This window comes from Drosophila virilis, chromosome 3, assembly GCF_030788295.1.
Source record: "Drosophila virilis strain 15010-1051.87 chromosome 3, Dvir_AGI_RSII-ME, whole genome shotgun sequence".
In the NCBI taxonomy this organism is placed as follows: Eukaryota; Metazoa; Arthropoda; class Insecta; order Diptera; family Drosophilidae; genus Drosophila; species Drosophila virilis.
In genome coordinates, this window is record NC_091545.1 from 7,908,021 (window position 1) to 7,933,971 (window position 25,951).

Sequence of the window (25,951 nt, forward strand, 5' to 3'; positions counted from 1 at the left end):
AACATTGAACTTATTTTGCAACTTACTTCAAGTAGTTCGCTTTCTTGAAGTCGAAATGCCACTTGTTAAAGTTGAACCAGCAAAAGGTGCCCGACTCCAATCTAGTATCTAAATTTCGTGACGAACTGGTTCATTTTACACAATCAACAGTAATAAAAATCCAAAACATTTTCACTCTTTTAACACAATTAATTGTGTGCTTTTATGAACTTGTTCATATGACGCGATTTCACGCAAGTCGTAAACATTTCCAAACACACACACACACATGTTACTCGCCTTACGTGTGTGTGTGTGTGTGTGTGTGTGTGGCTCGCGCCATAAGCCCGAATAACGGCGATTACTTTATCACCCAGCAAAAGGCCACAAAATTGCAACCAAAAGCTGCTGGCGGCGTTTTTGCATAGGTTGTGCGGGTGTTGCGGCTATGTGTGTGTGTGTGTGTTTGTGTTAGTGTGTGCTAGGGTGTGTGTATGTTAGGGTATGTGTGTGTTAGGGTGTGTGTGTGTGTGCTAGGGTGTTAATGCTGTCAGGTAGATAGAATAAAAGACCCGCAAGCAATAAACAAATAATCATAAATAATGGGGAAATTTTTAACAGGCACGCTCGAAATTAGCTATTAATTGCAGCAAAAGAGAGAGGAAAAGAGCGAGAGAGGGAGAGTTATAGAGGGTGAGCGTCTGCTAGCCGTTAACAGGGTGGCAACGCTGGCGCTTCAATTAGGCTTACGGCCGACTCATATGCAAATAACGCGAGCACAGTTGCTCGACAGAAACTGTAGCATACTTATAAGCGCTGGCCAACTAGAGCGCGGGCGGGTCGGCACTTTGTCATTGATTTGATTTGGTTTCGTCTGATTGCCAGCTGTGTAATTTATAGGGAAGGAGTTGGTAGAGGGAAGAGGCGGGGCGGGGGCGGGCTCTCGGGGCTGTTCCAAGACGTAGCTGTGGGCTTAGCATATGCGCACGACTTCAATCAGCTATGTAAAATCTATGTAAAATATTTATATTGCACTCGATGCATTCCGTTGAATGGCTGGCCAAGACGACGCCCGGCTGCATGCGTAATCAGTGCAAATGTCATTTACATAAACATTGTGCCGCACAAGTGCTGGGGCCAGAGCATTATGCTATTGCACAGTTACCAGACGACCACGATACAGAAGATGCACGATACACGTTGCAAGCTGTGTGCGTGCGTATGCAACTCGCTTTCTCTCTCTCTTGTTATGACATTTTCATTATTTATTTAGACAAAAGAGTTGCCTCCCACCATGCTAGACCCAAAATTAGTTTGTTTTTGCCATTGAGAAAATCCTGAAATTATTATCAAATAAATAAGTGCACACTGTACTCAAAGTATACCGTACACCCGCCCGCAAGCCCGAACTATAATTTCGCACAAAAATCTATAGCATACGACTTGCCACAGCGAGCTGGACTGCACGGCAGTCCGATGCGAACACAAAGTGGACACACAGTGGACACTCGTGTTTCTCGGGCGCCTGCATCTGAGTTTGGCAAACAAAATTGCTTGAGTTTTGTGTGCCATAAAATGTAGCATAAGTAAAGTCCTGCCAAATAAATATGCATATCCATGCAGCGCGCGTGTCCATGTGTTTGTATCTATTTATATATATATATATATATACATGTGTTTATATCTGCATGTCCAGTCCGAACAGCAACCGCCCCTGTGTAGTCGACGTTAGTTTTGCTGTGGTTTATGCGTAGATTTTGCGGTCGGAGCTGAGAGGCAATTGCGGCTAGCATAAATCACTTAAAATTTGTGCCAAATAAATACAGTGAGCCACAAATATTCTGGATTTGCATGCTTGAGAGCTGTGCTAAAGTCTGACTTTTCCTGCACACACACACACAATAAATAAATAAAAAAAAAAAAGAAGAGAACTAGAAATACAAATAGGAAAAAGCATCAAAAATAAATGAAAATGAAAATAAATATGTTTATATGGCTATGCAAATCAACTGCACACACACAAACAAGTTGCTTTTAAAGTTCAGTTTGCAGCGAATTGAGACATCCCAAAACGATTTATCTTTCGAATTAGGCGTATCATTAAATAATTTTAAAGGTCAAGTAAATAATAATAACTATGCAATGGGCTAGCTTTAAGGAAAACAAACATATTTGCTTCGGCAAATAGTTGTACTGCTCAATTCGCGTTTTTATCGCATTCTCAGCTACCTAGTGGCAAGATTTATTACTACATCAGTACATTTTTTTTTTGTTTTTCATTTATCGCCATACTATCCGCGTGGCGATAAAGCTAAAAGTGCTTTAACTTTTCTACAGGATTAGCTTGATTTAAATATTTCCTGAGCTCATCAAACTTGAAATTCGACGGCGCAGCGAAAGTGCAGCTTAAAGGCATGTATGAAAAATGCAAAACTTTTCCAGACCAGATCCATAGCTATGCACACACAAAAGCACACACACACACGCGCACACACAGACACATGCACCGTAGCTACATAGACACGCTTCGAGCTGAATGGGGAATATGTCGTATACGCAACGTAAAACTTAGCCAGGCGTAAATGGATACATCTTGACTATAAGTGCATGCCAAACACACACCGACACACTGACACGCACATACACACACGCACACGCACACACAGCAGCAGCTCTCAGACAAAACATGATAACAATTAAAACTTTGTACACTTGGCGTATTTACATTATTCATTTCGGTGTTGGATTCTCTTGTCACATTCGTAATCGTTGCAGCCGGCTCTATTGTCTCACTCTCTCTCCCTTTCTCGCTCTCTCTCGCACTCTCTTTATTTTCTGCATTTTATTTAAAATTTTATCACTTTTGCGGGGTATTCTGTTCGGCTTTCTCTACCCCAAGCTAATTTTTAGCTAAACCAAATAAATGAAGCCAAAAAATAATGATTTAGCTGCAGAAGAATGCGGTGTATGTGTGTGTGTGTGGATGTGCATGTGAGCGCGTGTGTGTGTGAGGCACTCGCTTAATAACATTTTAAAATAAATGCTTTATTTATTGCGAAAGGTAATTACGAATGACCCAGGTCCAGTGCCCTGTGCACAGCGCCCATGATATATGAAACCATAATTACTTTAATTAAGCAAATATTTTCACGCGCCAAGTTTTGCACGTTGTTGTTGCAGGTCAGCACATTGATTGAGCATATTTATTAAATGGCTCTTATTGCTCTCATTGTTGTACGGGCGGCAAACAGCAACAGCAACAGCAACAGCAACAGCAGCAGCAGCAGCTCTCAATAAATTGATGCATTTTAATTATCATTTATAATACCGACGCCACCATTGTAATGGCCGTTGAATGCGCCAGTTGAAACTGTGGCTCACGTTTGTTCGTAGCGGGAGGGTAGAGGACGTCATTCGCTTGACTGCCAACAGACATGAGTAATAGCCCGATTTGAGTGTATAAAAAGAGCGCAGAGAGAGAGAGAGACTGACAGTGTCTCGACTCTTTGCGAGAAGTGAAAAACAAAACGGCAGATTTAAAAACCCACGCAGCCAGTGAGCATACTGAAACTATGTTAAGTTAAATTAAAATAACTTGGCAAATAGAATTTGTTGCCATACGAGAACTTACTTTTCGACCGATCTGTGAGACCAACTCGCATAGAAACAAACAAATGGACAGACGGCTGCTGATACTAATAAAGAATATATATATTTACAAGGTCAGAGATGACTCCTTCGGCACGTTACGCATTTCGGAACAAAATAAGAATACCTTCTCGATATAAAAAACAACAGGCAATAAATTTGGAGTTGTTGTTATTATTTCAAGCAATGACATCAGAATATATTGTGGTACATTAATCGTCTGGAAAATCAAAAAGAAAACAAGTAAGAGGTTCTAGTCGGGAGCTCCCGACTAGAGGATACCCTGAACCCTCTTCTTCCACCAAATATATATTCTATTTTAGAAGCTAAATGTCAAGTTTGGTGACTCTAGCTCTTATTATTAACCAAAATAGCAAAAAAAAAAACAGGATATCGATATCGATTTTTATCGATTGCTTGGAAACGGATAAAGTTATCGATTATCGGAAACAAACTCGATCTGCGCAGGCACTAGAAGCACCTACATCTTATACCCATTTTTAATGGGTTCAGGGTATAAAAAAACAAAGAGACAGCCTAAGGTTGCAAAAATACTTATACTCTGGTGCACAGAGTGCACGCGTAAAATGCCTTTGAATAGAAATGACTGATGGGCAAATGGACATGACTGAATAAGCTCGGCTCTTGATCAAGAGTATATGTATATATAGGTCGGCGCATACGCCGCATGTCTGTGTGGTTGCACGTGCGACAATAATGATTGGGAATGTCAAAATATTTGGTACTACACAATGATTAGCAATGTCAAATGAAGTTGTGTGCTGCGACTGATCTAAAAGCATTATTGTCGCTTTGCTTAGAGCTGTCAGGGCGATGCTGATCTGATACTGAAGCAAACGAGGGTGTAGGGTATCGCCTTGCCACTAGAGCACTCTTGTTTGCCGTGTTGAAAGGTGGGTGGTAATTAATGCTGCATTTATTCAGGTAAAAAGATCGCTTCACATTATAAAAATGTTTCCAGAAACAAATATATATGTTATATGTATTGTTGTCAATCATAGATGGTCGTGTGTATGAAAACAAGCATAGATTTGTTAGTCTTATTGGATGGATTGATTGGATTTATATAAATGCACCGACTAACCATGGGTAATCACAACAGTAGCAATAACAAAGGCCACCACATATACCCCTATGACTGAGGCCTTGTAATCCTCGAATGTCATCACTTGTCCGATTATTTACTTACAGACAAATGGACATGATTTAATGGAATCGGCCATTAATGCTGATCGAGAATATTTGTATATATTTTGTATGGGTTCAGAGATGCTTCTTTCTGCCTGTTTCCACAACTTAATTATATTCGTATAAATGCGTACAGGGTATAAAATATTTCATGTCGTCTGTGTGTATGTGTAAGCATTAAAAGAGAAGTCTTCGATTGATTTGTTTATGTGGCAATATTTAAATTTTGCCATTTAATAATTGTATTTAAATCATGTCGTAGAGCTGTTGTTACTATTTTTAGCAATAAGCTTTTTTCTTTTGTGTCCATTTACACGCAAGCTGGTTAAGTTTATTTTTATCCCTAAAAAACTCTCGCATACACAACGGGAAACGATAGCAAAATGAATCATATGTCGTTCAGGTTGACTGCCACAAACACAATCACATATTCTCGCTACATGTACACGTCCACGACTCAGATCGTGGCCTTCATAGAAGTTTGTTCTTTCCTTTCCCTTGTTATTTTAAAGCGGTGCACGTTTTAAAACTGATACAGAAGTTGAGTCAACATTTTATTATTGTGATTCGATTACATTGAGGTGATTAATGCTGCATTTTCACAGGTAAAAGATCGCTCCACATGATAAGTATGCTTCCATAAAGCTATGTATACATATATATTTATACTGGTGGCAATTGTTGATACACTAAGTTATGAAACAAAGAATTTGTCAGTTTTATTTTATTTGGGTTTTTGTAAATGCACCGACTAACCGTGATGAATTATAAGGACACCCAAGAAAAAGGCAACCACAAATACGTTTACCCCTATGAATAGGGCCTTGTTATCCTTGAATGTCATCATGTTGTCCATTTGTCACTTTATTAACTGGAAAGATTCCCGACTGAGACACCGACCGCTTCTCCCGACGATCAGCTTGCAACTGACTGGCGATCAAGCGCATAAGCAAGGGGCATTGAGAGAGAGAAAGACACAATTCAGTGCACTTGAGCAACTCTTGCTCACATGCACAGTGACTCAAATTAATAAACTGATAACTAATAACTAAATTGAGTATAAATATACATTAGATACCATAATATACTACTATATATAATATGCTTTGGGGTTTCTTAACATTTTGTGCAAAATAGACAACTACATATTTGCATTTTTTTTATGTTAAGGTATATATGTTACAGTATACAGGCTGCTAGCGACACAACAGTGAAGCTGCACCTCCTATCGATAGCTAGCATCGATAACTAATCGATAACTAAGAAATTCACAAGAAAACAAGATTTCGGATATGGATATGGATTTTATCGATCGTACATAAAAACGGACACACAGAAGTAGAGTTCTAACTAGATCGACTTGTCTATTAATGGTCACCAAGAATATAATTACTTTATTTGGTCGGAGATGCTGCCTTCTGTTTGTTGCATGCATGTGCGCAAACCCAGAATACCCGCTTTACACACTCTCAGTGTACCAAAACATTCAAAAAGTCAAGAATTCCTCTCGCAGAGCAATAAAGTGTGCGAACAATCAAACGCATATTTAGTTTAAATACGACGTCAGAGTTTGCGCGCATTGCAAGTGAAATTCTTGTTGTTTAGCACTTTCAATGTATTTTATTTCATAAAAGTGTTAACAAAATTAAATATATAATTAGCTAAACTCAGCAGGGTCTTAGCTAATGGAGGGGCACTATACAGATCTCCATGCGACTGTTGCCACCCCATAAATTGACCTGTCTGCTCTTCACTTCCAATTGAATGCTGAATGTGTCCACCAGTGGACAGCGCACAGCCTTTGTCATGTCCACTTTGCCGTTGATCACGTCCTCAAGCAGGGCACGCAATGCGACTGGAGCCAACACGCTGAACTTGAGACTGAGCTTGGGACAACGGGCCGATAGGGTCTGCTCCTTGAGGCCATAGACGTAGACGCTGGTGCCAATTTCAATGAAGCGGCTGTGTTGGCAAGCAAATTAGAAAACGTTTCAATTAAAATGAATTTAGCTGAGTTTGCATGCAGGTTACCTCACATTACTTTTGGCCTTGTCAAAAACCAACAGCTCAGCGATAATGGTCAAAAAGTCGAAGAGTTTCTCTTCCTCGCTGGCAATTGTGTCCTTCTCTTGGATGCCAAAATGCACGCCCAACACCTCCAGCTGAAGTTGCCAGTGCATCAGATTCATGGCCGAGCTGACAACGCGAAATTTGCGAAATTGCTGAGAAATCGAAAAATTGATTGTTCAAAAATGTGAATGCGTGCAGCGCATAATAAGTTAGACTCTACCCACTCGTAAGAGATTCAGAAGCGTCATAGTTTGAACTAGCCGGCGCTGATTTAGACGTATACGGGCTGCGGCACCCTTTGGCCACTCGGCTGGCGTCCACTCTAGATTGTGATAGAACTCGTGCAGAAATTGATGCATCTGTGTGACATCGATGGCCTCCTCGCCAGTCGTCAGTTGCTTGTAAAATTTCATCAGTTTGCCAGTAAATATTGCATCATAGCCAGAGTTGATGAAGTAATCGGTGGACTGTGCCAGAACCTGCACACAAAAGTGGATACAGTTAATGTGGAACTATCTTTCTCTCTCTCTCTCTCTCTCTCTCTCTTTTCCTCTCAATGTCTTACCTGCATCACAAAGTTTCGCATGTTCTGGTCATCGTTTCCATGCTGTTGGCGCAAATGAAAGTTGGCAAACGATTTGTAGCTATGCAACATGCAGTCCGAGTGCTCCACTTTTAATTGATTGGATGCATGGCGCAATATATGCTGTTTATCGGGATCTACTTTCGATATGATTAGATGCAATGGACCAAGCGGCAAGTCCATTAGTTCCACTTGCTTCAGCTGCTCCAGTTTTGGGCGCTTTGCACGCGTGGGCCCGTCTCCGCCAGCTCCGACAACTGATGCAGAAGATGATCCTTTCCGTTTCCTGGGCGCCATTTCTCTTGTATAAAAAGAGTGAAAAACTCGCCAAACTCTATCAACTTGTGTGGTTCTATCAACGAGAATTTATTAATTGATCTGCCACAAAAGTGTCGCCTGTTTGAGTATATAATAAAGAATGTGGCCTACTGGGGTTTCCTTTTTTTGTTTTGGCTTTTATTAAATGTAGTTTAATTTACAATCAATTCAATAAACTGTTTATAATTCAAATACATGTGTATATTATGATATATTATAAAAAATTGCTTTCCATAATTTGTTAAACAAATGCCCCATAGTTAATTCAGTTATAAACATTTACAATATCTAAAAGTAGAGCACCTTAAAATTGATTGAAAACAGGCAATTGCACTGTTAAACGATTGTTAAATATTCATTTTACATTTTACTGTTAAGCTACTGTTAAATATTCTCTTTTAGCTGAGCATTAGTTTTATACACAGTTATACACTAGATTAAATTCTTTATAAAAAGAAGGCCTGCTAATTGGTCATTGAGTTTAGTCAAGAGGTGCATATTTTTGAGTAAAACGTTGTAAAACGTTTATATAAATATCCAAAACGCGATTTGGTTTAACAGAAATGCAAAATACTTTGAATGTACAATAAGTAGTTCGAGCTTTTAAATCTTAGGCAAAGAAATTTAAACAGTGGACGCATTCAGCAGAGAATTCTAATAAACGAGCCGATTACGAGTTGCGATTCTCACATCTTTCAAGTATTATTCATCAAAACTCTCTGCACTAATAGCTCGCATAATATTTGTGACATATTTAGCTACAACTATCGAGGAAAAACTTTTAACTTGGTTCCTTTCGTTACATTTCAGGCATTTCATGTAACTCAAGTTGTTAAATATAGAGTTTCTATAAGTACATAGCATGTCAGAGGCAAGTGAAAGTTACATATAATACAGGACAAAAGCGCTTGAAATATGCGAATAAACTTGAATTAATACAAAAGGCAAACTTGTATTGCCAATCAAAATGCGATTGTTTTGCACATATTTCAGAATATGTTGACAACAATTGTCTCGAGTGATTGGCAAAATTTGCATTCATACAAAATACTTGACACTGACAATTGGCATACAACAAAACAACAAATAAATGAATTAATTAAAAATGTTAACATTTGCCGTCGAGTGCTCAAAATGAGTCGACACATAACACAATTTGCCTCTATATGCGAATATACATGCGTGTACTTGTTTATAAATTAACATTAAAGATTATGAATAATATTTGACTTAAATACTATGCAAATAACTAAGAAACCAGAACTAACTGACAGATGTCTGTATGTGTGTGTGGGTGTGGGTGTGTGTGTGTGTGTGTGTTGAGGTCCACCTTAGGGCTTATCGAAGCCCGCAAAATCGGAGGACTCGGAATCATCATCGTCCCGTTCAACGCCTATGCAATGTATGCCCGTGCGCAGCATGGGCGTACCCTTGCCTTTGCCCAGGACACGCGCCGCAATCACCAGCTGCAGCAGCTCCTTGGCATTGTTCGAGTTAACAATGTGGAGGACTTCGCGCAACAGCTTCTCCTTGTAGGCAAAGAACTCGATTTTCATCTCATAGAAATCGTGCTCGTCATGCTTGGTGCCCGTGAACTCCGTGATCCGGCAATGCAGATTCGGTGTGGCGCTCACATCCGGCACAAACTTGGTGCCCGGCGCGCCCGTATTGCCAAACAAACTGACCGGCAAATTCAGATCAATCAAATAGCGATGATTGATCTGCAGAAAGCCCAGACTGACGACAATCGTATCGCCCGAGCGCTGATACGTAACACAGCTGTCCGAGCCAAAGTCATCAGTCTTCAGTGTGGTCGCATCAAAGTGTACGTGATGATCTGCGAAAGAAGAGTGGATTGTTTTGAATATATACTTTAAATAACTAGCTGCAATTGCATGCGTTTAGTCGGGCATGCTCGCTTTGCGAATACCCCTCAAGCAGCACGCAATTGCACTTAGCAACAGGTTGTCATAAGTCTTACTCATATTTGCAATGACAAATCTTGATAAAGACCAAGCATTATATATATAGATTATTACGTGCTTGAACAGCTTGCGAATTATAAACTTTTTTTTGTTACTCTAATTCCAAAGCCTTGCTGTTTGTGTGTCTTTTTGGCGTGTTAGAATTTATTGCTCAATGGGCACATAAATAGGATATAATCTATTAAAGCTTTACAAAAATTAAGTATGCCTGACTTGCAGATACCCTGTACCTTTGAATTGCCATATAAAACATTCTTATTTGTTGAGTATTTCTTTGCCGTCAGTTTTAACTGTTTCGCACTTTGGAACATATTTTTGTATATATTTTTTGTGTTTATTGTACGATTGCGTTGAAATTTTAAGTATATCAATATTTAAATGAAATATGTGCATATAGCAAACATTAAAGATTTATTTATAAATATTTTAACACTTTTTCTGCTGCTAGAATTTTAAACTTGATCTTAGTTAGCTTACTTCAAATGTCTATCTAGCTATCTGACTGTTTACCAAATTAGATATGTTGGGATATTGATAAGCAGATTGACATGGTACATCGTACATGGTACATGGCACATGGTGCATGGTACATGGGACATGGGACATGGGAACTAGATGTAAGATGTTCAAACTATTTAATTTTTACAGCTTCAGGAAGTTTATGTACCACATATATCCACTTAAAGGGTATATTTGGGCTTAGAACAGTCTGTTCGATTATCTTCTCATCTCCACAAGCCTTAGAAAATATCTTCAAATTCTAGAAATGGGCTGCTAAATGGATGTCAAAAATCGAAGTATTCAAGGCCAAGCCACATAAATCGTTTCGCACAAATCAAGCAGAAACCCAAAATATCTTCAAATATATTCGACAGTTTGAATGTCATTGCGCGGTGCCGTACAGTTTGAGAGTCACTCAATTTGCAACTAGTTATCGCTTTTTACACAGATAACAGAGCATGGTAATTATTTTGTAGTTAAAATTTGTTGACTGCTGCGCTGCAGCGCACGTGGAAAAACGCCCGGCGTTGCCCGGCAGCTGCTTGCATCTGGCCACGTGTCGTGTTTTTGTTATTTGCATATTTGCCACCGGCAAACATAATTAATTTGCATTTGAACTTGTGGCCAAAATCAATGGCAGGTGAGAGCCGCAAAAAGTGTACACAAACACACATCTATATACATATATATATATATATAGACCGGCAGCTTTACTTATTTAGCTTGCGCCAATAAAGATAGCTGAATAAATAAATAAACAAACAAAAAAGAGCCAACGTCTGTGGGGCAAACACACGCCGCTGCGCTTGGCAATAAAGTAAACTTCCACAATTCCGACGACGACGAGCAAGATGATGATGATGACGATGATTAAGATGATGATGATGACGCTGAGGAAATTGCGTGTAAGCGCGCAATTAAACTCGCTCCACTTTGTCGAAGGCGGCGCACGGCAATTGGCAGCAAAGTCTTCCGGTTTCGGATTCATTTACTTGGAGCCAAGGCCGCACGGATTGCTCAGGTTACTCTCGAGGGCTTAAATTGCATTAAAATTGGGTCAATTGGGACCAAAACGTGGGACCAAAACGTGGCTGCCTCTGCTGTGTGCAGCGTCTGGCGGAGGAATTTAATTCATAATAAAATACAAATCAGTTTTTGATTGAATTTTAAAACACAAAAAACCTAACGCAGCTAAACCTGACTATATTTAATGTATAGATAATTATATAATTTATATCTATATATAGATATATATAATCTCGATGTTAACAAACCCATTTACAGCCCGCTAATCGTGCGCTTGTTTTACAATTTAATTAGCAACATTTTCTTTTTACGAGCCTAATGCAAATATTTATATAAAAAACTCCGACGGCCCATTCACAAGTGCTTGTTTTTGTGCTTTACACATCGATCGGTTGACGTAGCCAAAAAAAAAAAAAGCAAAAAATCATGGTTCTTTAACTTGGCTATAAATAGCCGTTTCTCGTGTTGGCAAGTCGAAAACCTGCGACGAGCAGCAAAACTTGGGGAAAGCTCTTGCAGCTAATTGTAGAAATATTTCGACATATTCTAGCATAAATTGTTGATGCCAAAGATTTATTTTTATATATTATTTATTATGTATTAATATTTATAAAAATATATATATATATATATATATTATTTACAATCTAATCTAATCTGTGTTAGGAAGACCTTAAACTACAATTAACTTCTATGACTTTTTATAGTCATGTGAAGGCTAACAGCGCCGATCTTCAAGTATATATTCTTTATCGTGTAACATAGGAAGTATCGGTAGTAAACTAGGTTTTCTTTAAAAGTTGCCGACTCTGCAGATACTCTAACTAAGCTTTGCAAATGGACTTGGTTAATCCATCTAAATCGTGTGCCTTGGAGCATAGCTTCCATTAAAATGTATATAACAAATATCTTCTTGTTGTTTTTTTGTTTAATATCTTGACTTAACTTGGATTTACGAGCCATGCGATCTTATCTAAGTCGGACTACAATTTCGTAAAAAAAAAAAAAAACGCATCAGATAAGGTTTAGGCACAACATATTTATACAATATAGCTATGCGATTTTATGGGAATAAAAAAAGCATAAGATTTATTAGATTTTTTCGACCAATTACGAAAAAACCATATATATAAGATATATGAATAGCATATTTTGTTTAAATATAACTTTCACAAGAAAAATCATTCAAAAATTGTCATCAAGCATGGAAACATGGCCTGGCCAGAGGCCATTATTTTTCTTTTCAAAGTTAGTCATTTTTATGCACTTATATGTGCTAACGTTTTGTTTTTCATAACTCTGCTTTATAATTCATTCAAAATTTTGAGCTGATGCACATTTATTTCCTTACTTTTTAAGCACATTTCATTTGTCAGTTTTATTTGTTGTGATAAGCGCGGCGCATGAACAGACACACATAAATATGTATATTTGGTTTTATAAAATATATTTATTTGGCCTTTCTATACATATATATATATATATAGATATATATTTACATATATGAATATAGGTATATGCATGTGCTACAAGTCAGAGGAATGTCTGCGCGAAAACAATTCGTTTCTTTTGGCCGATCGCCCGCTCAGCAAAGACATCGCATATATTATATATATATACATGTGTAAAACGTGCGACAGATTGAAATTTATTCGCTTTTAATGCGACTTTAATTTAAATCATTTACAGGAAAAGCCATTCAGCAAGTATTTTCTGCCTGCCTAATGTAAAATTGAAGCGTATCCACGACAAAGCTTCCACAGAAAACAAATTAAAGGAAAAAAAACGTAATCCAGCAAAAACCGCTTAAATGCGAGTCAATATTTAAAGACAGCCAAAAGGCGAGCACAACAAGTGCCACCCCCCCCCCCCTCCCCCCCTCGAAAAGCCCTCATATGGCGATGTATATAAAAAATTTCTTTATGTGAATTTCAATAGAAATGTCACGTTCTATGCGACTCGTCGCAATCAGCGAAGATCAAATCATAAATGCCTAGAAGAGACTCTCTAGAGAAGTCGTCCACCCTTTCCCCTCTCCACACAAACACACCCCCCAACAACCCCACACCTCCACAATCTAGCCCCAAAAAATGTCCGATTCTGATTTTGCCCCAATGTTTGCCTAGTTGAAAGCTTGTCAGTCGATCAATTGATGGACATTCGCCCATTCATATAAAATATTCAATTGCTTTGTTTAATTAACATAACAGCAAAGGGGGGCACTGGGGAGGGAGGTGTGTTCTATGGCTACAGTGAAAACCTTTTGGAAACGTTTCCACATTTAGCAGAGTTCGTTCCGCTCGGCTGATAGCTTTGAGTCTGACGTGTGAGCATTATTTTTTTTTTTCAGTTTAACAAACAGTCACATGTTGTTTATCGGATACTTTAGTTTATTCTATTGAGGCTTTGAGAAGACTCAACCTGCCCGCCGCTCCCCTTCCCTCCCCCTCCTGTCTCACGAAATCTTTTGAGCACGTATTTCATTTAATAATTGCTGAGGCTTGTTTAAAAAGTTGCCAGGAAATTTTGTTGAATAACAAAAGCGCACGAATTAGATACGTTTTAGCATAAATTAAAAGTGTTATGTTATGTACAATAAAATTTATGCATTTACAGAGCTCATTGCTGAGATTTTACAATAATTTGCAAATTTAAGAAATGCATTAAGGATTTAAGAAACGATTTTACAGCAGAGAGTAGACAAATAAATACCCTACATCACATTTCAACTAAAAATTGTAATGAAAAACTGAGTTCAACTTGTTTTGTACTAAAATGAGATCATACATTAGTTAAAAACATTTGAGCACAAGTTTAATATACTAATTTTAGCTCACATTTTTAGTTCAAATACTTTTTCACTTTTTTTCCACCCAAGCGAGCGGAACTTGTTTACTTTCTCGATAAAGGGGGTCTACTGTAACTGCAGCTTTCTAGCTTAAGACTTTGAGTAAAATCTATGATAAAAACGCCTATGTCCACAGATGAACTTTAACTTGTGCGAGTTTTTACTGTATTTGTATATGTATATATATTATATATGTGGCATGTATAGGAAGTAATCAGACCTTGAATATGCTCTTTGATAAATACGCCTTTTTCCAAAGATCAACTATAACTTATAGGAGTTTTTACTGTACTATACACACACATATATTTCTATATATATGATATAAACAACTGATATCTACTATAAATATTGTGTGTAATCGTTAATAATTGAAATTGTTCAGTGCCACAAATTGTCGTCTTTTGCCGTATCTTTTGGCTGCTCGCAGCTGGTTGTGATGTCATTTGGAATGGGCAATAGAAAAATTATAAGCAACAGCCAGGGACCCATAAATAGCCACCCAAATATATTTGATACGTGCCCTCCCCAACAACTGACTGACTGGCTGTTGCCACACCCCCCAGTTTTGCCCCTCCCGCTGGCTGCTGCGCCTGCTAAACACACAAAACTGGCCGAAATGCAACTGTTTCACATGTGTTTTGCGAATCAAAACAGTTGTCAAGGTGTCGCGGAACATCTATCAATCAAAAAAACACCCTCGTGCCAGAGAGGTCAGACAAACAATTGCATCTGATATTATACCGAAATACACTCAGAGAAAAAGTTCATCACAAATAGTTATATGACGGGCATAGAAATCGAACATAAATAAAGTCTTTTAAAAGGAATTAAATTAAATTAAATTAAATGAAGAATAAATCTAGATACAAATTTGAATTAAAGACTAGGAAGGGGAAAGAAAGAATGTAAAAATACCTTAAACAAGAATTTGCATGATTAAATATTTCTTAGATTAGGTGCTATGTGAGAATTTCAGGCTATAAATAGATCTTAATATAAACATTTTGTGCTTAAGCTATTTTTTTTACTTGTTTTAACATAAAATTTCTTGTAAACTTCCCTTTAGATTTCTTGTACTTATTAAATGATTACTACCCCAAGATTCGTCTATAGACATAGGTCTTAACTTCCTATGCCCATAACTCGGTCAAATCTCATCCGATTTATACGATGTTTGTCTTTTTATCAATGGTTTTCCCTCTAGAATAATCTCTCATTCAAATCTGAACACAAATTTTTTAGTCGAAATTCATGTCAAAATCTTACCCCAAGATTCGTCTATAGACATAGGTCTAAACTTCCCATGCCCATAACTCGGTCAAATCTCATCCGATTTACACGATGTTTGTCTTTTTATCAATGGTTTTCCCTCTAGAATAATCTCCCATTCAAATCTGAACACAAATTTTTTAGTCGAAATTCATGTCAAAATCTTACCCCAAGATTCGTCTATAGACATAGGTCTACCCTTCCCATGCCCATAACTCGGTCAAATCTCATCCGATTTACACGATGTTTGTCTTTTTATCAATGGTTTTCCCTCTAGAATAATCTCCCATTTAAATCTGAGCACAAATTTTTTAGTCGAAATTCATGTCAAAATCTTACCCCAAGATTCGTCTATAGACATAGGTCTACCCTTCCCATGCCCATAACTCGGTCAAATCTCATCCGATTTACACGATGTTTGTCTTTTTATCAATGATTTTCCGTCTAGAATAATCTCTCATTCAAATCTGAACACAAATTTTTTAGTCGAAATTCATGTCAAAATCTTACCCCAAGATTCGTCTATAGACATAGGTCTTAACTTCCCATGCCCATAACTCGGTCAAATCTCATCCGATTTATACGATGTTTGTCTTTTTATCAATGGTTTTCCCCCTTGAATAATCTCTCATTCAAATCTGAACACAAATTTTTTAGTCGAAATTCATGTCAAAATCTTACCCCAAGATTCGTCTATAGACATAGGTCTACCCTTCCCATGCCCAAAACTCGGTCAAATCTCATCCGATTTATACGATGTTTGTCTTTTTATCAATGGTTTTCCCTCTAGAATAATCTCTCATTCAAATCTGAACACAAATTTTTTAGTCGAAATTCATGTCAAAATCTTACCCCAAGATTCGTCTATAGACATAGGTCTACCCTTCCCATGCCCATAACTCGGTCAAATCTCATCCGATTTACACGATGTTTGTCTTTTTAGCAATGGTTTTCCCTCTAGAATAATCTCTCATTCAAATCTGAACACAAATTTTTTAGTCGAAATTCATGTCAAAATCTTACCCAAGATTCGTCTATAGACATAGGTCTACCCTTCCCATGCCCATAACTCGGTCAAATCTCATCCGATTTATACGATGTTTGTCTTTTTATCAATGGTTTTCCCTCTAGAATAATCTCTCATTCATATCTAAATACATATTTTTTAGTCGAAATTCATGTCAAAATCTTACCCCAAGATTCGTCTATAGACATAGGTCTACCCTTCCCATGCCCATAACTCGGTCAAATCTCATCCGATTTATACGATGTTTGTCTTTTTATCAATGGTTTTCCCCCTTGAATAATCTCTCATTCAAATCTGAACACAAATTTTTTAGTCGAAATTCATGTCAAAATCTTACCCCAAGATTCGTCTATAGACATAGGTCTACCCTTCCCATGCCCATAACTCGGTCAAATCTCATCCGATTTACACGATGTTTGTCTTTTTATCAATGGTTTTCCCTCTAGAATAATCTCTCATTCAAATCTGAACACAAATTTTTTAGTCGAAATTCATGTCAAAATCTTACCCCAAGATTCGTCTATAGACATATGTCTTAACTTCCTATGCCCATAACTCGGTCAAATCTCATCTTATTTACACGATGTTTGTCTTTTTATCAATGGTTTTCCCTCTTGAATAATCTCTCATTCAAATCTGAACACAAATTTTTTAGTCGAAATTCATGTCAAAATCTTACCCCAAGATTCGTCTATAGACTTAGGTCTACCCTTCCCATGCCCATAACTCGGTCAAATCTCATCCGATTTATACGATGTTTGTCTTTTTATCAATGGTTTTCCCTCTAGAATAATCTCTCATTCATATCTAAATACATATTTCTTAGTCGAAATTCATGTCAAAATCTTACCCCAAGATTCGTCTATAGACATATGTCTTAACTTCCCATGCCCATAACTGGGTCAAATCTCATCCGATTTATACGATGTTTGTCTTTTTATCAATGGTTTTCCCCCTTGAATAATCTCTCATTCAAATCTGAACACAAATTTTTTAGTCGAAATTCATGTCAAAATCTTACCCCAAGATTCGTCTATAGACATATGTCTTAACTTCCCATGCCCATAACTGGGTCAAATCTCATCCGATTTATACGATGTTTGTCTTTTTATCAATGGTTTTCCCCCTTGAATAATCTCTCATTCAAATCTGAACACAAATTTTTTAGTCGAAATTCATGTCAAAATCTTACCCCAAGATTCGTCTATAGACATATGTCTTAACTTCCTATGCCCATAACTCGGTCAAATCTCATCTTATTTACACGATGTTTGTCTTTTTATCAATGGTTTTCCCTCTAGAATAATCTCTCATTCAAATCTGAACACAAATTTTTTAGTCGAAATTCATGTCAAAATCTTACCCCAAGATTCGTCTATAGACTTAGGTCTACCCTTCCCATGCCCATAACTCGGTCAAATCTCATCCGATTTATACGATGTTTGTCTTTTTATCAATGGTTTTCCCTCTAGAATAATCTCTCATTCATATCTAAATACATATTTCTTAGTCGAAATTCATGTCAAAATCTTACCCCAAGATTCGTCTATAGACATAGGTCTTAACTTCCCATGCCCATAACTGGGTCAAATCTCATCCGATTTATACGATGTTTGTCTTTTTATCAATGGTTGTCCCCCTTGAATAATCTCTCATTCAAATCTGAACACAAATTTTTTAGTCGAAATTCATGTCAAAATCTTACCCCAAGATTCGTCTATAGACATAGGTCTACCCTTCCCATGCCCATAACTCGGTCAAATCTCATCCGATTTACACGATGTTTGTCTTTTTATCAATGGTTTTCCCTCTAGAATAATCTCCCATTCAAATCTGAACACAAATTTTTTAGTCGAAATTCATGTCAAAAACTTACCCCAAGATTCGTCTATAGACATAGGTCTACCCTTCCCATGCCCATAACTCGGTCAAATCTCATCCGATTTACACGATGTTTGTCTTTTTATCAATGGTTTTCCCCCTTGAATAATCTCTCATTCAAATCTGAACACAAATTTTTTAGTCGAAATTCATGTCAAAATCTTACCCCAAGATTCGTCTAAAGACATAGGTCTACCCTTCCCAGGCCCATAACTCGGTCAAATCTCATCCGATTTACACGATGTTTGTCTTTTTATCAATGGTTTTCCCTCTAGAATAATCTCCCATTCAAATCTGAACACAAATTTTTTAGTCGAAATTCATGTCAAAATCTTACCCTAAGATTCGTCTATAGACATAGGTCTACCCTTCCCATGCCCATAACTCGGTCAAATCTCATCCGATTTACACGATGTTTGTCTTTTTATCAATGATTTTCCCTCTAGAATAATCTCCCATTCAAATCTGAACACAAATTTTTTAGTCGAAATTCATGTCAAAATCTTACCCCAAGATTCGTCTATAGACATAGGTCTACCCTTCCCATGCCCATAACTCGGTCAAATCTCATCCGATTTATACGATGTTTGTCTTTTTATCAATGGTTTTCCCTCTAGAATAATCTCTCATTCATATCTAAATACATATTTTTTAGTCGAAATTCATGTCAAAATCTTACCAAGATTCGTCTATAGACATAGGTCTAACCTTCCCATGCCCATAACTCGGTCAAAACTCATCCGATTTATACGATGTTTGTCTTTTTATCAATGGTTTTCCCCCTTGAATAATCTCTCATTCAAATCTGAACACAAATTTTTTAGTCGAAATTCATGTCAAAATCTTACCCCAAGATTCGTCTATAGACATAGGTCTAAACTTCCCATGCCCATAACTCGGTCAAATCTCATCCGATTTATACGATGTTTGTCTTTTTATCAATGGTTTTCCCCCTTGAATAATCTCTCATTCAAATCTGAACACAAATTTTTTAGTCGAAATTCATGTCAAAATCTTACCCCAAGATTCGTCTATAGACATAGGTCTACCCTTCCCATTCCCATAACTCGGTCAAATCTCATCCGATTTACACGATGTTTGTCTTTTTATCAATGGTTTTCCCTCTAGAATAATCTCCCATTCAAATCTGAACACAAATTTTTTAGTCGAAATTCATGTCAAAATCTTACCCCAAGATTCGTCTATAGACATAGGTCTACCCTTCCCATGCCCATAACTCGGTCAAATCTCATCCGATTTATACGATGTTTGTCTTTTTATCAATGCTTTTCCCTCTAGAATAATCTCTCATTCATATCTAAATACATATATTTTAGTCGAAATTCATGTCAAAATCTTACCAAGATTCGTCTATAGACATAGGTCTAACCTTCCCATGCCCATAACTCGGTCAAAACTCATCCGATTTATACGATGTTTGTCTTTTTATCAATGGTTTTCCCCCTTGAATAATCTCTCATTCAAATCTGAACACAAATTTTTTAGTCGAAATTCATGTCAAAATCTTACCCCAAGATTCGTCTATAGACATAGGTCTACCCTTCCCATGCCCATAACTCGGTCAAATCTCATCCGATTTATACGATGTTTGTCTTTTTATCAATGGTTTTCCCTCTAGAATAATCTCTCATTCATATCTAAATACATATTTTTTAGTCGAAATTCATGTCAAAATCTTACCCCAAGATTCGTCTATAGACATAGGTCTACCCTTCCCATGCCCATAACTCGGTCAAATCTCATCCGATTTATATGATGTTTGTCTTTTTATCAATGGTTTTCCCTCTAGAATAATCTCCCATTCAAATCTGAACACAAATTTTTTAGTCGAAATTCATGTCAAAATCTTACCCCAAGATTCGTCTATAGACATAGGTCTACCCTTCCCATGCCCATAACTCGGTCAAATCTCATCCGATTTACACGATGTTTGTCTTTTTATCAATGATTTTCCGTCTAGAATAATCTCTCATTCAAATCTGAACACAAATTTTTTAGTCGAAATTCATGTCAAAATCTTACCCCAAGATTCGTCTATAGACATAGGTCTTAACTTCCTATGCCCATAACTTGGTCAAATCTCATCCGATTTATACGATGTTTGTCTTTTTATCAATGGTTTTCCCTCTAGAATAATCTCTCATTCAAATCTGAACACAAATTTTTTAGTCGAAATTCGTGTCAAAATCTTACCCCAAGATTCGTCTATAGACATAGGTCTAAACTTCCCATGCCCATAACTCGGTCAAATCTCATCCGATTTATACGATGTTTGTCTTTTTATCAATGGTTTTCCCCCTTGAATAATCTCCCATTCAAATCTGAACACAAATTTTTTAGTCGAAATTCATGTCAAAATCTTACCCCAAGATTCGTCTATAGACATAGGTCTACCCTTCCCATGCCCATAACTCGGTCAAATCTCATCCGATTTACACGATGTTTGTCTTTTTATCAATGGTTTTCCCTCTAGAATAATCTCCCATTCAAATCTGAACACAAATTTTTTAGTCGAAATTCATGTCAAAATCTTACCCCAAGATTCGTCTATAGACATAGGTCTACCCTTCCCATGCCCATAACTCGGTCAAATCTCATCCGATTTATACGATGTTTGTCTTTTTATCAATGGTTTTCCCTCTAGAATAATCTCTCAATTATATCTAAATACATATTTTTTAGTCGAAATTCATGTCAAAATCTTACCCATTTTTTAGTCGAAATTCATGTCAAAATCTTACCCCAAGATTCGTCTATAGACATAGGTCTACCCTTCCCATGCCCATAACTCGGTCAAAACTCATCCGATTTATACGATGTTTGTCTTTTTATCAATGGTTTTCCCTCTAGAATAATCTCTCATTCAAATCTGAACACAAATTTTTTAGTCGAAATTCGTGTCAAAATCTTACCCCAAGATTCGTCTATAGACATAGGTCTAAACTTCCCATGCCCATAACTCGGTCAAATCTCATCCGATTTATACGATGTTTGTCTTTTTATCAATGGTTTTCCCCCTTGAATAATCTCCCATTCAAATCTGAACACAAATTGTTTAGTCGAAATTCATGTCAAAATCTTACCCCAAGATTCGTCTATAGACATAGGTCTACCCTTCCCATGCCCATAACTCGGTCAAATCTCATCCGATTTACACGATGTTTGTCTTTTTATCAATGGTTTTCCCTCTAGAATAATCTCCCATTCAAATCTGAACACAAATTTTTTAGTCGAAATTCATGTCAAAATCTTACCCCAAGATTCGTCTATAGACATAGGTCTACCCTTCCCATGCCCATAACTCGGTCAAATCTCATCCGATTTATACGATGTTTGTCTTTTTATCAATGGTTTTCCCTCTAGAATAATCTCTCAATTATATCTAAATACATATTTTTTAGTCGAAATTCATGTCAAAATCTTACCCCAAGATTCGTCTATAGACATAGGTCTACCCTTCCCATGCCCATAACTCGGTCAAATCTCATCCGATTTATACGATGTTTGTCTTTTTATCAATGGTTTTCCCCCTTGAATAATCTCTCATTCAAATCTGAACACAAATTTTTTAGTCGAAATTCATGTCAAAATCTTACCCCAAGATTCGTCTATAGACATAGGTCTACCCTTCCCATGCCCATAACTCGGTCAAATCTCATCCGATTTACACGATGTTTGTCTTTTTATCAATGGTTTTCCCTCTAGAATAATCTCTCATTCAAATCTGAACACAAATTTTTTAGTCGAAATTCATGTCAAAATCTTACCCAAGATTCGTCTGTAGACATAGGTCTACCCTTCCCATGCCCATAACTCGGTCAAATCTCATCCGATTTACACGATGTTTGTCTTTTTATCAATGGTTTTCCCTCTAGAATAATCTCTCATTCATATCTAAATACATATTTTTTAGTCGAAATTCATGTCAAAATCTTACCCCAAGATTCGTCTATAGACATAGGTCTACCCTTCCCATGCCCATAACTCGGTCAAATCTCATCCGATTTATACGATGTTTGTCTTTTTATCAATGGTTTTCCCCCTTGAATAATCTCTCATTCAAATCTGAACACAAATTTTTTAGTCGAAATTCATGTCAAAATCTTACCCCAAGATTCGTCTATAGACATAGGTCTACCCTTCCCATGCCCATAACTCGGTCAAATCTCATCCGATTTACACGATGTTTGTCTTTTTATCAATGGTTTTCCCTCTAGAATAATCTCCCATTCAAATCTGAACACAAATTTTTTAGTCGAAATTCATGTCAAAATCTTACCCCAAGATTCGTCTATAGACATAGGTCTACCCTTCCCATGCCCATAACTCGGTCAAATCTCATCCGATTTATTAGATGTTTGTCTTTTTATCAATGGGTTTCCCTCTAGAATAATCTCTCATTCATATCTAAATACATATTTTTTAGTCGAAATTCATGTCAAAATCTTTCCCCAAGATTCGTCTATAGACATAGGTCTACCCTTCCCATGCCCATAACTCGGTCAAATCTCATCCGATTTACACGATGTTTGTCTTTTTATCAATGGTTTTCCCTCTAGAATAATCTCTCATTCATATCTAAATACATATTTTTTAGTCGAAATTCATGTCAAAATCTTACCCCAAGATTCGTCTATAGACATAGGTCTAAACTTCCCATGCCCATAACTCGGTCAAATCTCATCCGATTTATACGATGTTTGTCTTTTTATCAATGGTTTTCCCCCTTGAATAATCTCTCATTTAAATCTGAACACAAATTTTTTAGTCGAAATTAATGTCAAAATCTTACCCCAAGATTCGTCTATAGACATAGGTCTAACCTTCCTATCCTCATAAATCGACCAAGTCAGATTTTCACGAGGTTTAGCCTTTTTTTCACGGGTTTGCCTCTAGAATAACCGCGCATTTCATTTGCGCATTTCTAGTGGATGGCAAGCTTTACCATTTTTTTTTTGTCTAATATAAAGATTTAAGCACAAAATTGTTGGCAATTTCGCTGAGTGTATGTTATATATATGCATAACCGAAGGGAAACAGTCTCTAGGCAGCCACCCATTGCAACAACAATGTGCCACTATAAATAGTCGTCAGCTATTACAGATGCATGCAATCATACATATATATATATATAAATATGTAAATGAATATGTATGTGTCTGCACGTGTGCATGTATGTGCAACAATAAAACATTTGTTGACAGGCCGCGCATTGTGCAATTTAATTAAAATCTCGAACGGGCGCCTCTGTGGAGGTGCCCATTAGAAGGCGTCTCAGGTGGCAAATCGAGGTGATAATTGGCTTGATCAGGTTTCAGACCAGACCAGACACATACATTCCCATATGCACAAAATGTGTGGGTTCTCAAGCAATGAACGAACGGATTGGGAATTCGCACAACGGTTTTCATTTCGCACGGCTATAAAAAATTCATAATTGCAGCTGTTTGTTTGTGGCCCGTAATTCATTACCGCCATAAATTAGAAAATTGAAAATAGAAATAGAAATTGAAATAGTCAACGGCAACTAATCTGAGGCGACACTTTTGAGCCCAGCAAAACGTTTAACTAAAACAACTGAGTGTGATCGACTTCTAGATGCTCTGCTAACAGTTTCAAATTGTTATGCCTACTTATTTGAAGATTCAAGATGAGCCCTACCTTGGATCATTTATAAAGCGATTTTTGGTGCTTTAAATTGGCATTCAAATAAGAGTCCTAAAATGAAGGATTTATCTAATATAAAATGGAAGAGCAAGCAGAGAAAGTGTCAAATGTAGGCTCTATGAAAACCTGTTTGCCAAGATTCGTGTTTGTAGCAACTATACTCACTATCGATATACAGACGATCGATATTTATCGATATCGGGAAAAGCGTGCGGAAAGGGTTTCAAAGAGTTATCTGTATAAGAAACTATATTTGAGAAACTGCATGCAAAAGTTGCAGTATGTATGCTCCAATGCTCGCCACGAGATGCTCCAAGAAACATTTTATCGATCAGCTTGGAACATGCTTGAACTGCGTGAGCCTGCATATAAAATTTAACATACATCTGTATCTAATCTCTAAGAGCGAGGTTTTTATAGAGACAAATATGGCCAGATCAACTCGACTTTTTATGGTAATCCAGAATGTCTGCCACATTTAACATGAGAAAGCTTTTGCATGACGTTATTTTTAAATAATGTGCAATGATTACAGGGTATGAAAAGGGCATAACTGACTGATGCAGCTGTGCACATATAAATCAATCGATTTTTTTTTTTATAAATTCTGAGTAAATATGTTAAAATTAACATGTTTATATATAGATATGTATATAAGCTTATGTATATAACTTTATAATCGGGGGAGGAGAAATCCGTGTTGCAACAAATTCTAAGCTCTAGAACTTGGAATAAATACCGTTTTTCAAAACGGTCGGGTAGTTTCGTTTATATTTCAAAGTCGCCATGAGTTTTATGAAAAGATTTTAGCACGAGCCAAGCCAAATATAATATAAATGATATAAAAATAGACTAAATATAAAATTGATCATTATATAGTATAGTACAAATATAGGATATATGTATATCTATTCTGTCTGCTGGGGTATTTAATTGTCGACACGTTTTCGAACTTGTTAACAATAATTTTGATTAAGTGTTTGCCGAGGGTTTTTTTTCTCTGTTAGCTTCTGGTGAATTGATAAGCTAACCAAACGAACGGGGTACGTCAGACAGTTGTGATAAGGGGCAAAAAAATAAATGTGACCATCTTGTAATGTAATTGGACAGAAACCCCACCCCCGTCCCGCTCAGCACACACAGCTGCAAAATGGCAACTAAGTGCAGCTTATATTGAAAATTGGCTTAAACCTGACCGTGAACAAATATTATATTTGATAAAGCAAGACAAGACAAGGCCAACAACAAGCAGGGGCTAAAATGTAGGCGTGAAAAGCGTCAAAACTGTCGATATTTTGATTTAGATTTTGCACTTCCGGTGCGCAAATCACAATAGACAATAACAGCAAAACTGTCAAGGCAACCACAAGAGCAGGCTCAGGGTGGGAGAGGGGGTCGGGGGGATTGCCATGCATAACTACTTAGCTGCAACACGCACACGCACACACACACCCATCCGCTACCTCTATTTAATTCAAATTGGGCTTCAACTATTGCCGGCCGCCTGCACTACTGAATTTTCGCATATAGATGGAGAGGGCAAGACGAAGGTAAACAAAAAAACAAAAGAAAAAAAAAAAGGTTGCTTACCCGTCTGTTGATCGGCAACTTCGCTGGCGCAATCTGACATATTTACAGCCGTTGTTGGTAAATGCAAGACGCTGACTGTCAATTTTAATTGAAAAAAAAGGTGTACTTTCACACACAAATTGCTATAAAGACGTCTTTCCTTAGATATGCTCTGCAATTGTTATTTAATTGGCGTGCAACACAGACGCGAACGACGCTAAACAATAGAACAAACTGAGCAAGTGTGACCAGTTGGATGTTGCTTATAGAATACATAAACACATTTAATATCGATATGGCATGTTCGTCAGTTGCGTATCGGACGTGTTGGTATTTTAGTGCTGCCT

General features: G+C 37.2%; 2 protein-coding genes and 1 long non-coding RNA gene across 3 annotated transcripts; all 3 read right to left on the bottom strand.

Annotated features, from left to right (window-relative positions):
• Window positions 1–5,357: 5,357 nt before the first annotated feature.
• LOC26531041 (uncharacterized) lies at window positions 5,358–6,061 on the bottom strand. The gene is made up of 2 exons (XR_001450354.3): window positions 5,593–6,061; window positions 5,358–5,525 (listed from the first exon to the last, which is right to left on the bottom strand). It is a non-coding gene; the product is annotated as an uncharacterized lncRNA (long non-coding RNA).
• Window positions 6,062–6,454: 393 nt separating this feature from the next.
• On the bottom strand, window positions 6,455–7,895 carry LOC6623170 (uncharacterized). Its single transcript, XM_002046689.4, has 4 exons — window positions 7,472–7,895; window positions 7,131–7,385; window positions 6,868–7,058; window positions 6,455–6,798 (listed from the first exon to the last, which is right to left on the bottom strand). The coding sequence occupies exons 1-4, from the start codon at window positions 7,784–7,786 to the stop codon at window positions 6,519–6,521; spliced, it is 1,041 nt and encodes a 346-aa protein (XP_002046725.1). The 5' UTR covers window positions 7,787–7,895; the 3' UTR covers window positions 6,455–6,518.
• A 124-nt stretch (window positions 7,896–8,019) lies between these two features.
• LOC6623229 (adipose-secreted signaling protein) lies at window positions 8,020–25,847 on the bottom strand. The gene is made up of 2 exons (XM_002046690.4): window positions 25,626–25,847; window positions 8,020–9,644 (listed from the first exon to the last, which is right to left on the bottom strand). Exons 1-2 carry the CDS (start codon window positions 25,663–25,665, stop codon window positions 9,139–9,141), a joined length of 546 nt encoding a protein of 181 aa, XP_002046726.2. The 5' UTR covers window positions 25,666–25,847; the 3' UTR covers window positions 8,020–9,138.
• Between the last annotated feature and the right edge of the window lie 104 nt (window positions 25,848–25,951).

Excerpts from the sequence above, each read along its gene's own strand:
- LOC6623170 (XM_002046689.4), bottom strand. The coding sequence starts at position 7,786 with ATGGCGCCCAGGAAACGGAAAGGATCATCTTCTGCATCAGTTGTCGGA. Across the intron at positions 7,386-7,471 it reads TGCGAAACTTTGTGATGCAG|GTTCTGGCACAGTCCACCGA; the intron begins GTAAGACATTGA and ends TTTTGTGTGCAG. Across the intron at positions 6,799-6,867 it reads AAGGCCAAAAGTAATGTGAG|CCGCTTCATTGAAATTGGCA; the intron begins GTAACCTGCATG and ends TTGCCAACACAG.
- LOC6623229 (XM_002046690.4), bottom strand. The coding sequence starts at position 25,665 with ATGTCAGATTGCGCCAGCGAAGTTGCCGATCAACAGACGG. Across the intron at positions 9,645-25,625 it reads AGTTGCCGATCAACAGACGG|ATCATCACGTACACTTTGAT; the intron begins GTAAGCAACCTT and ends CTTCTTTCGCAG.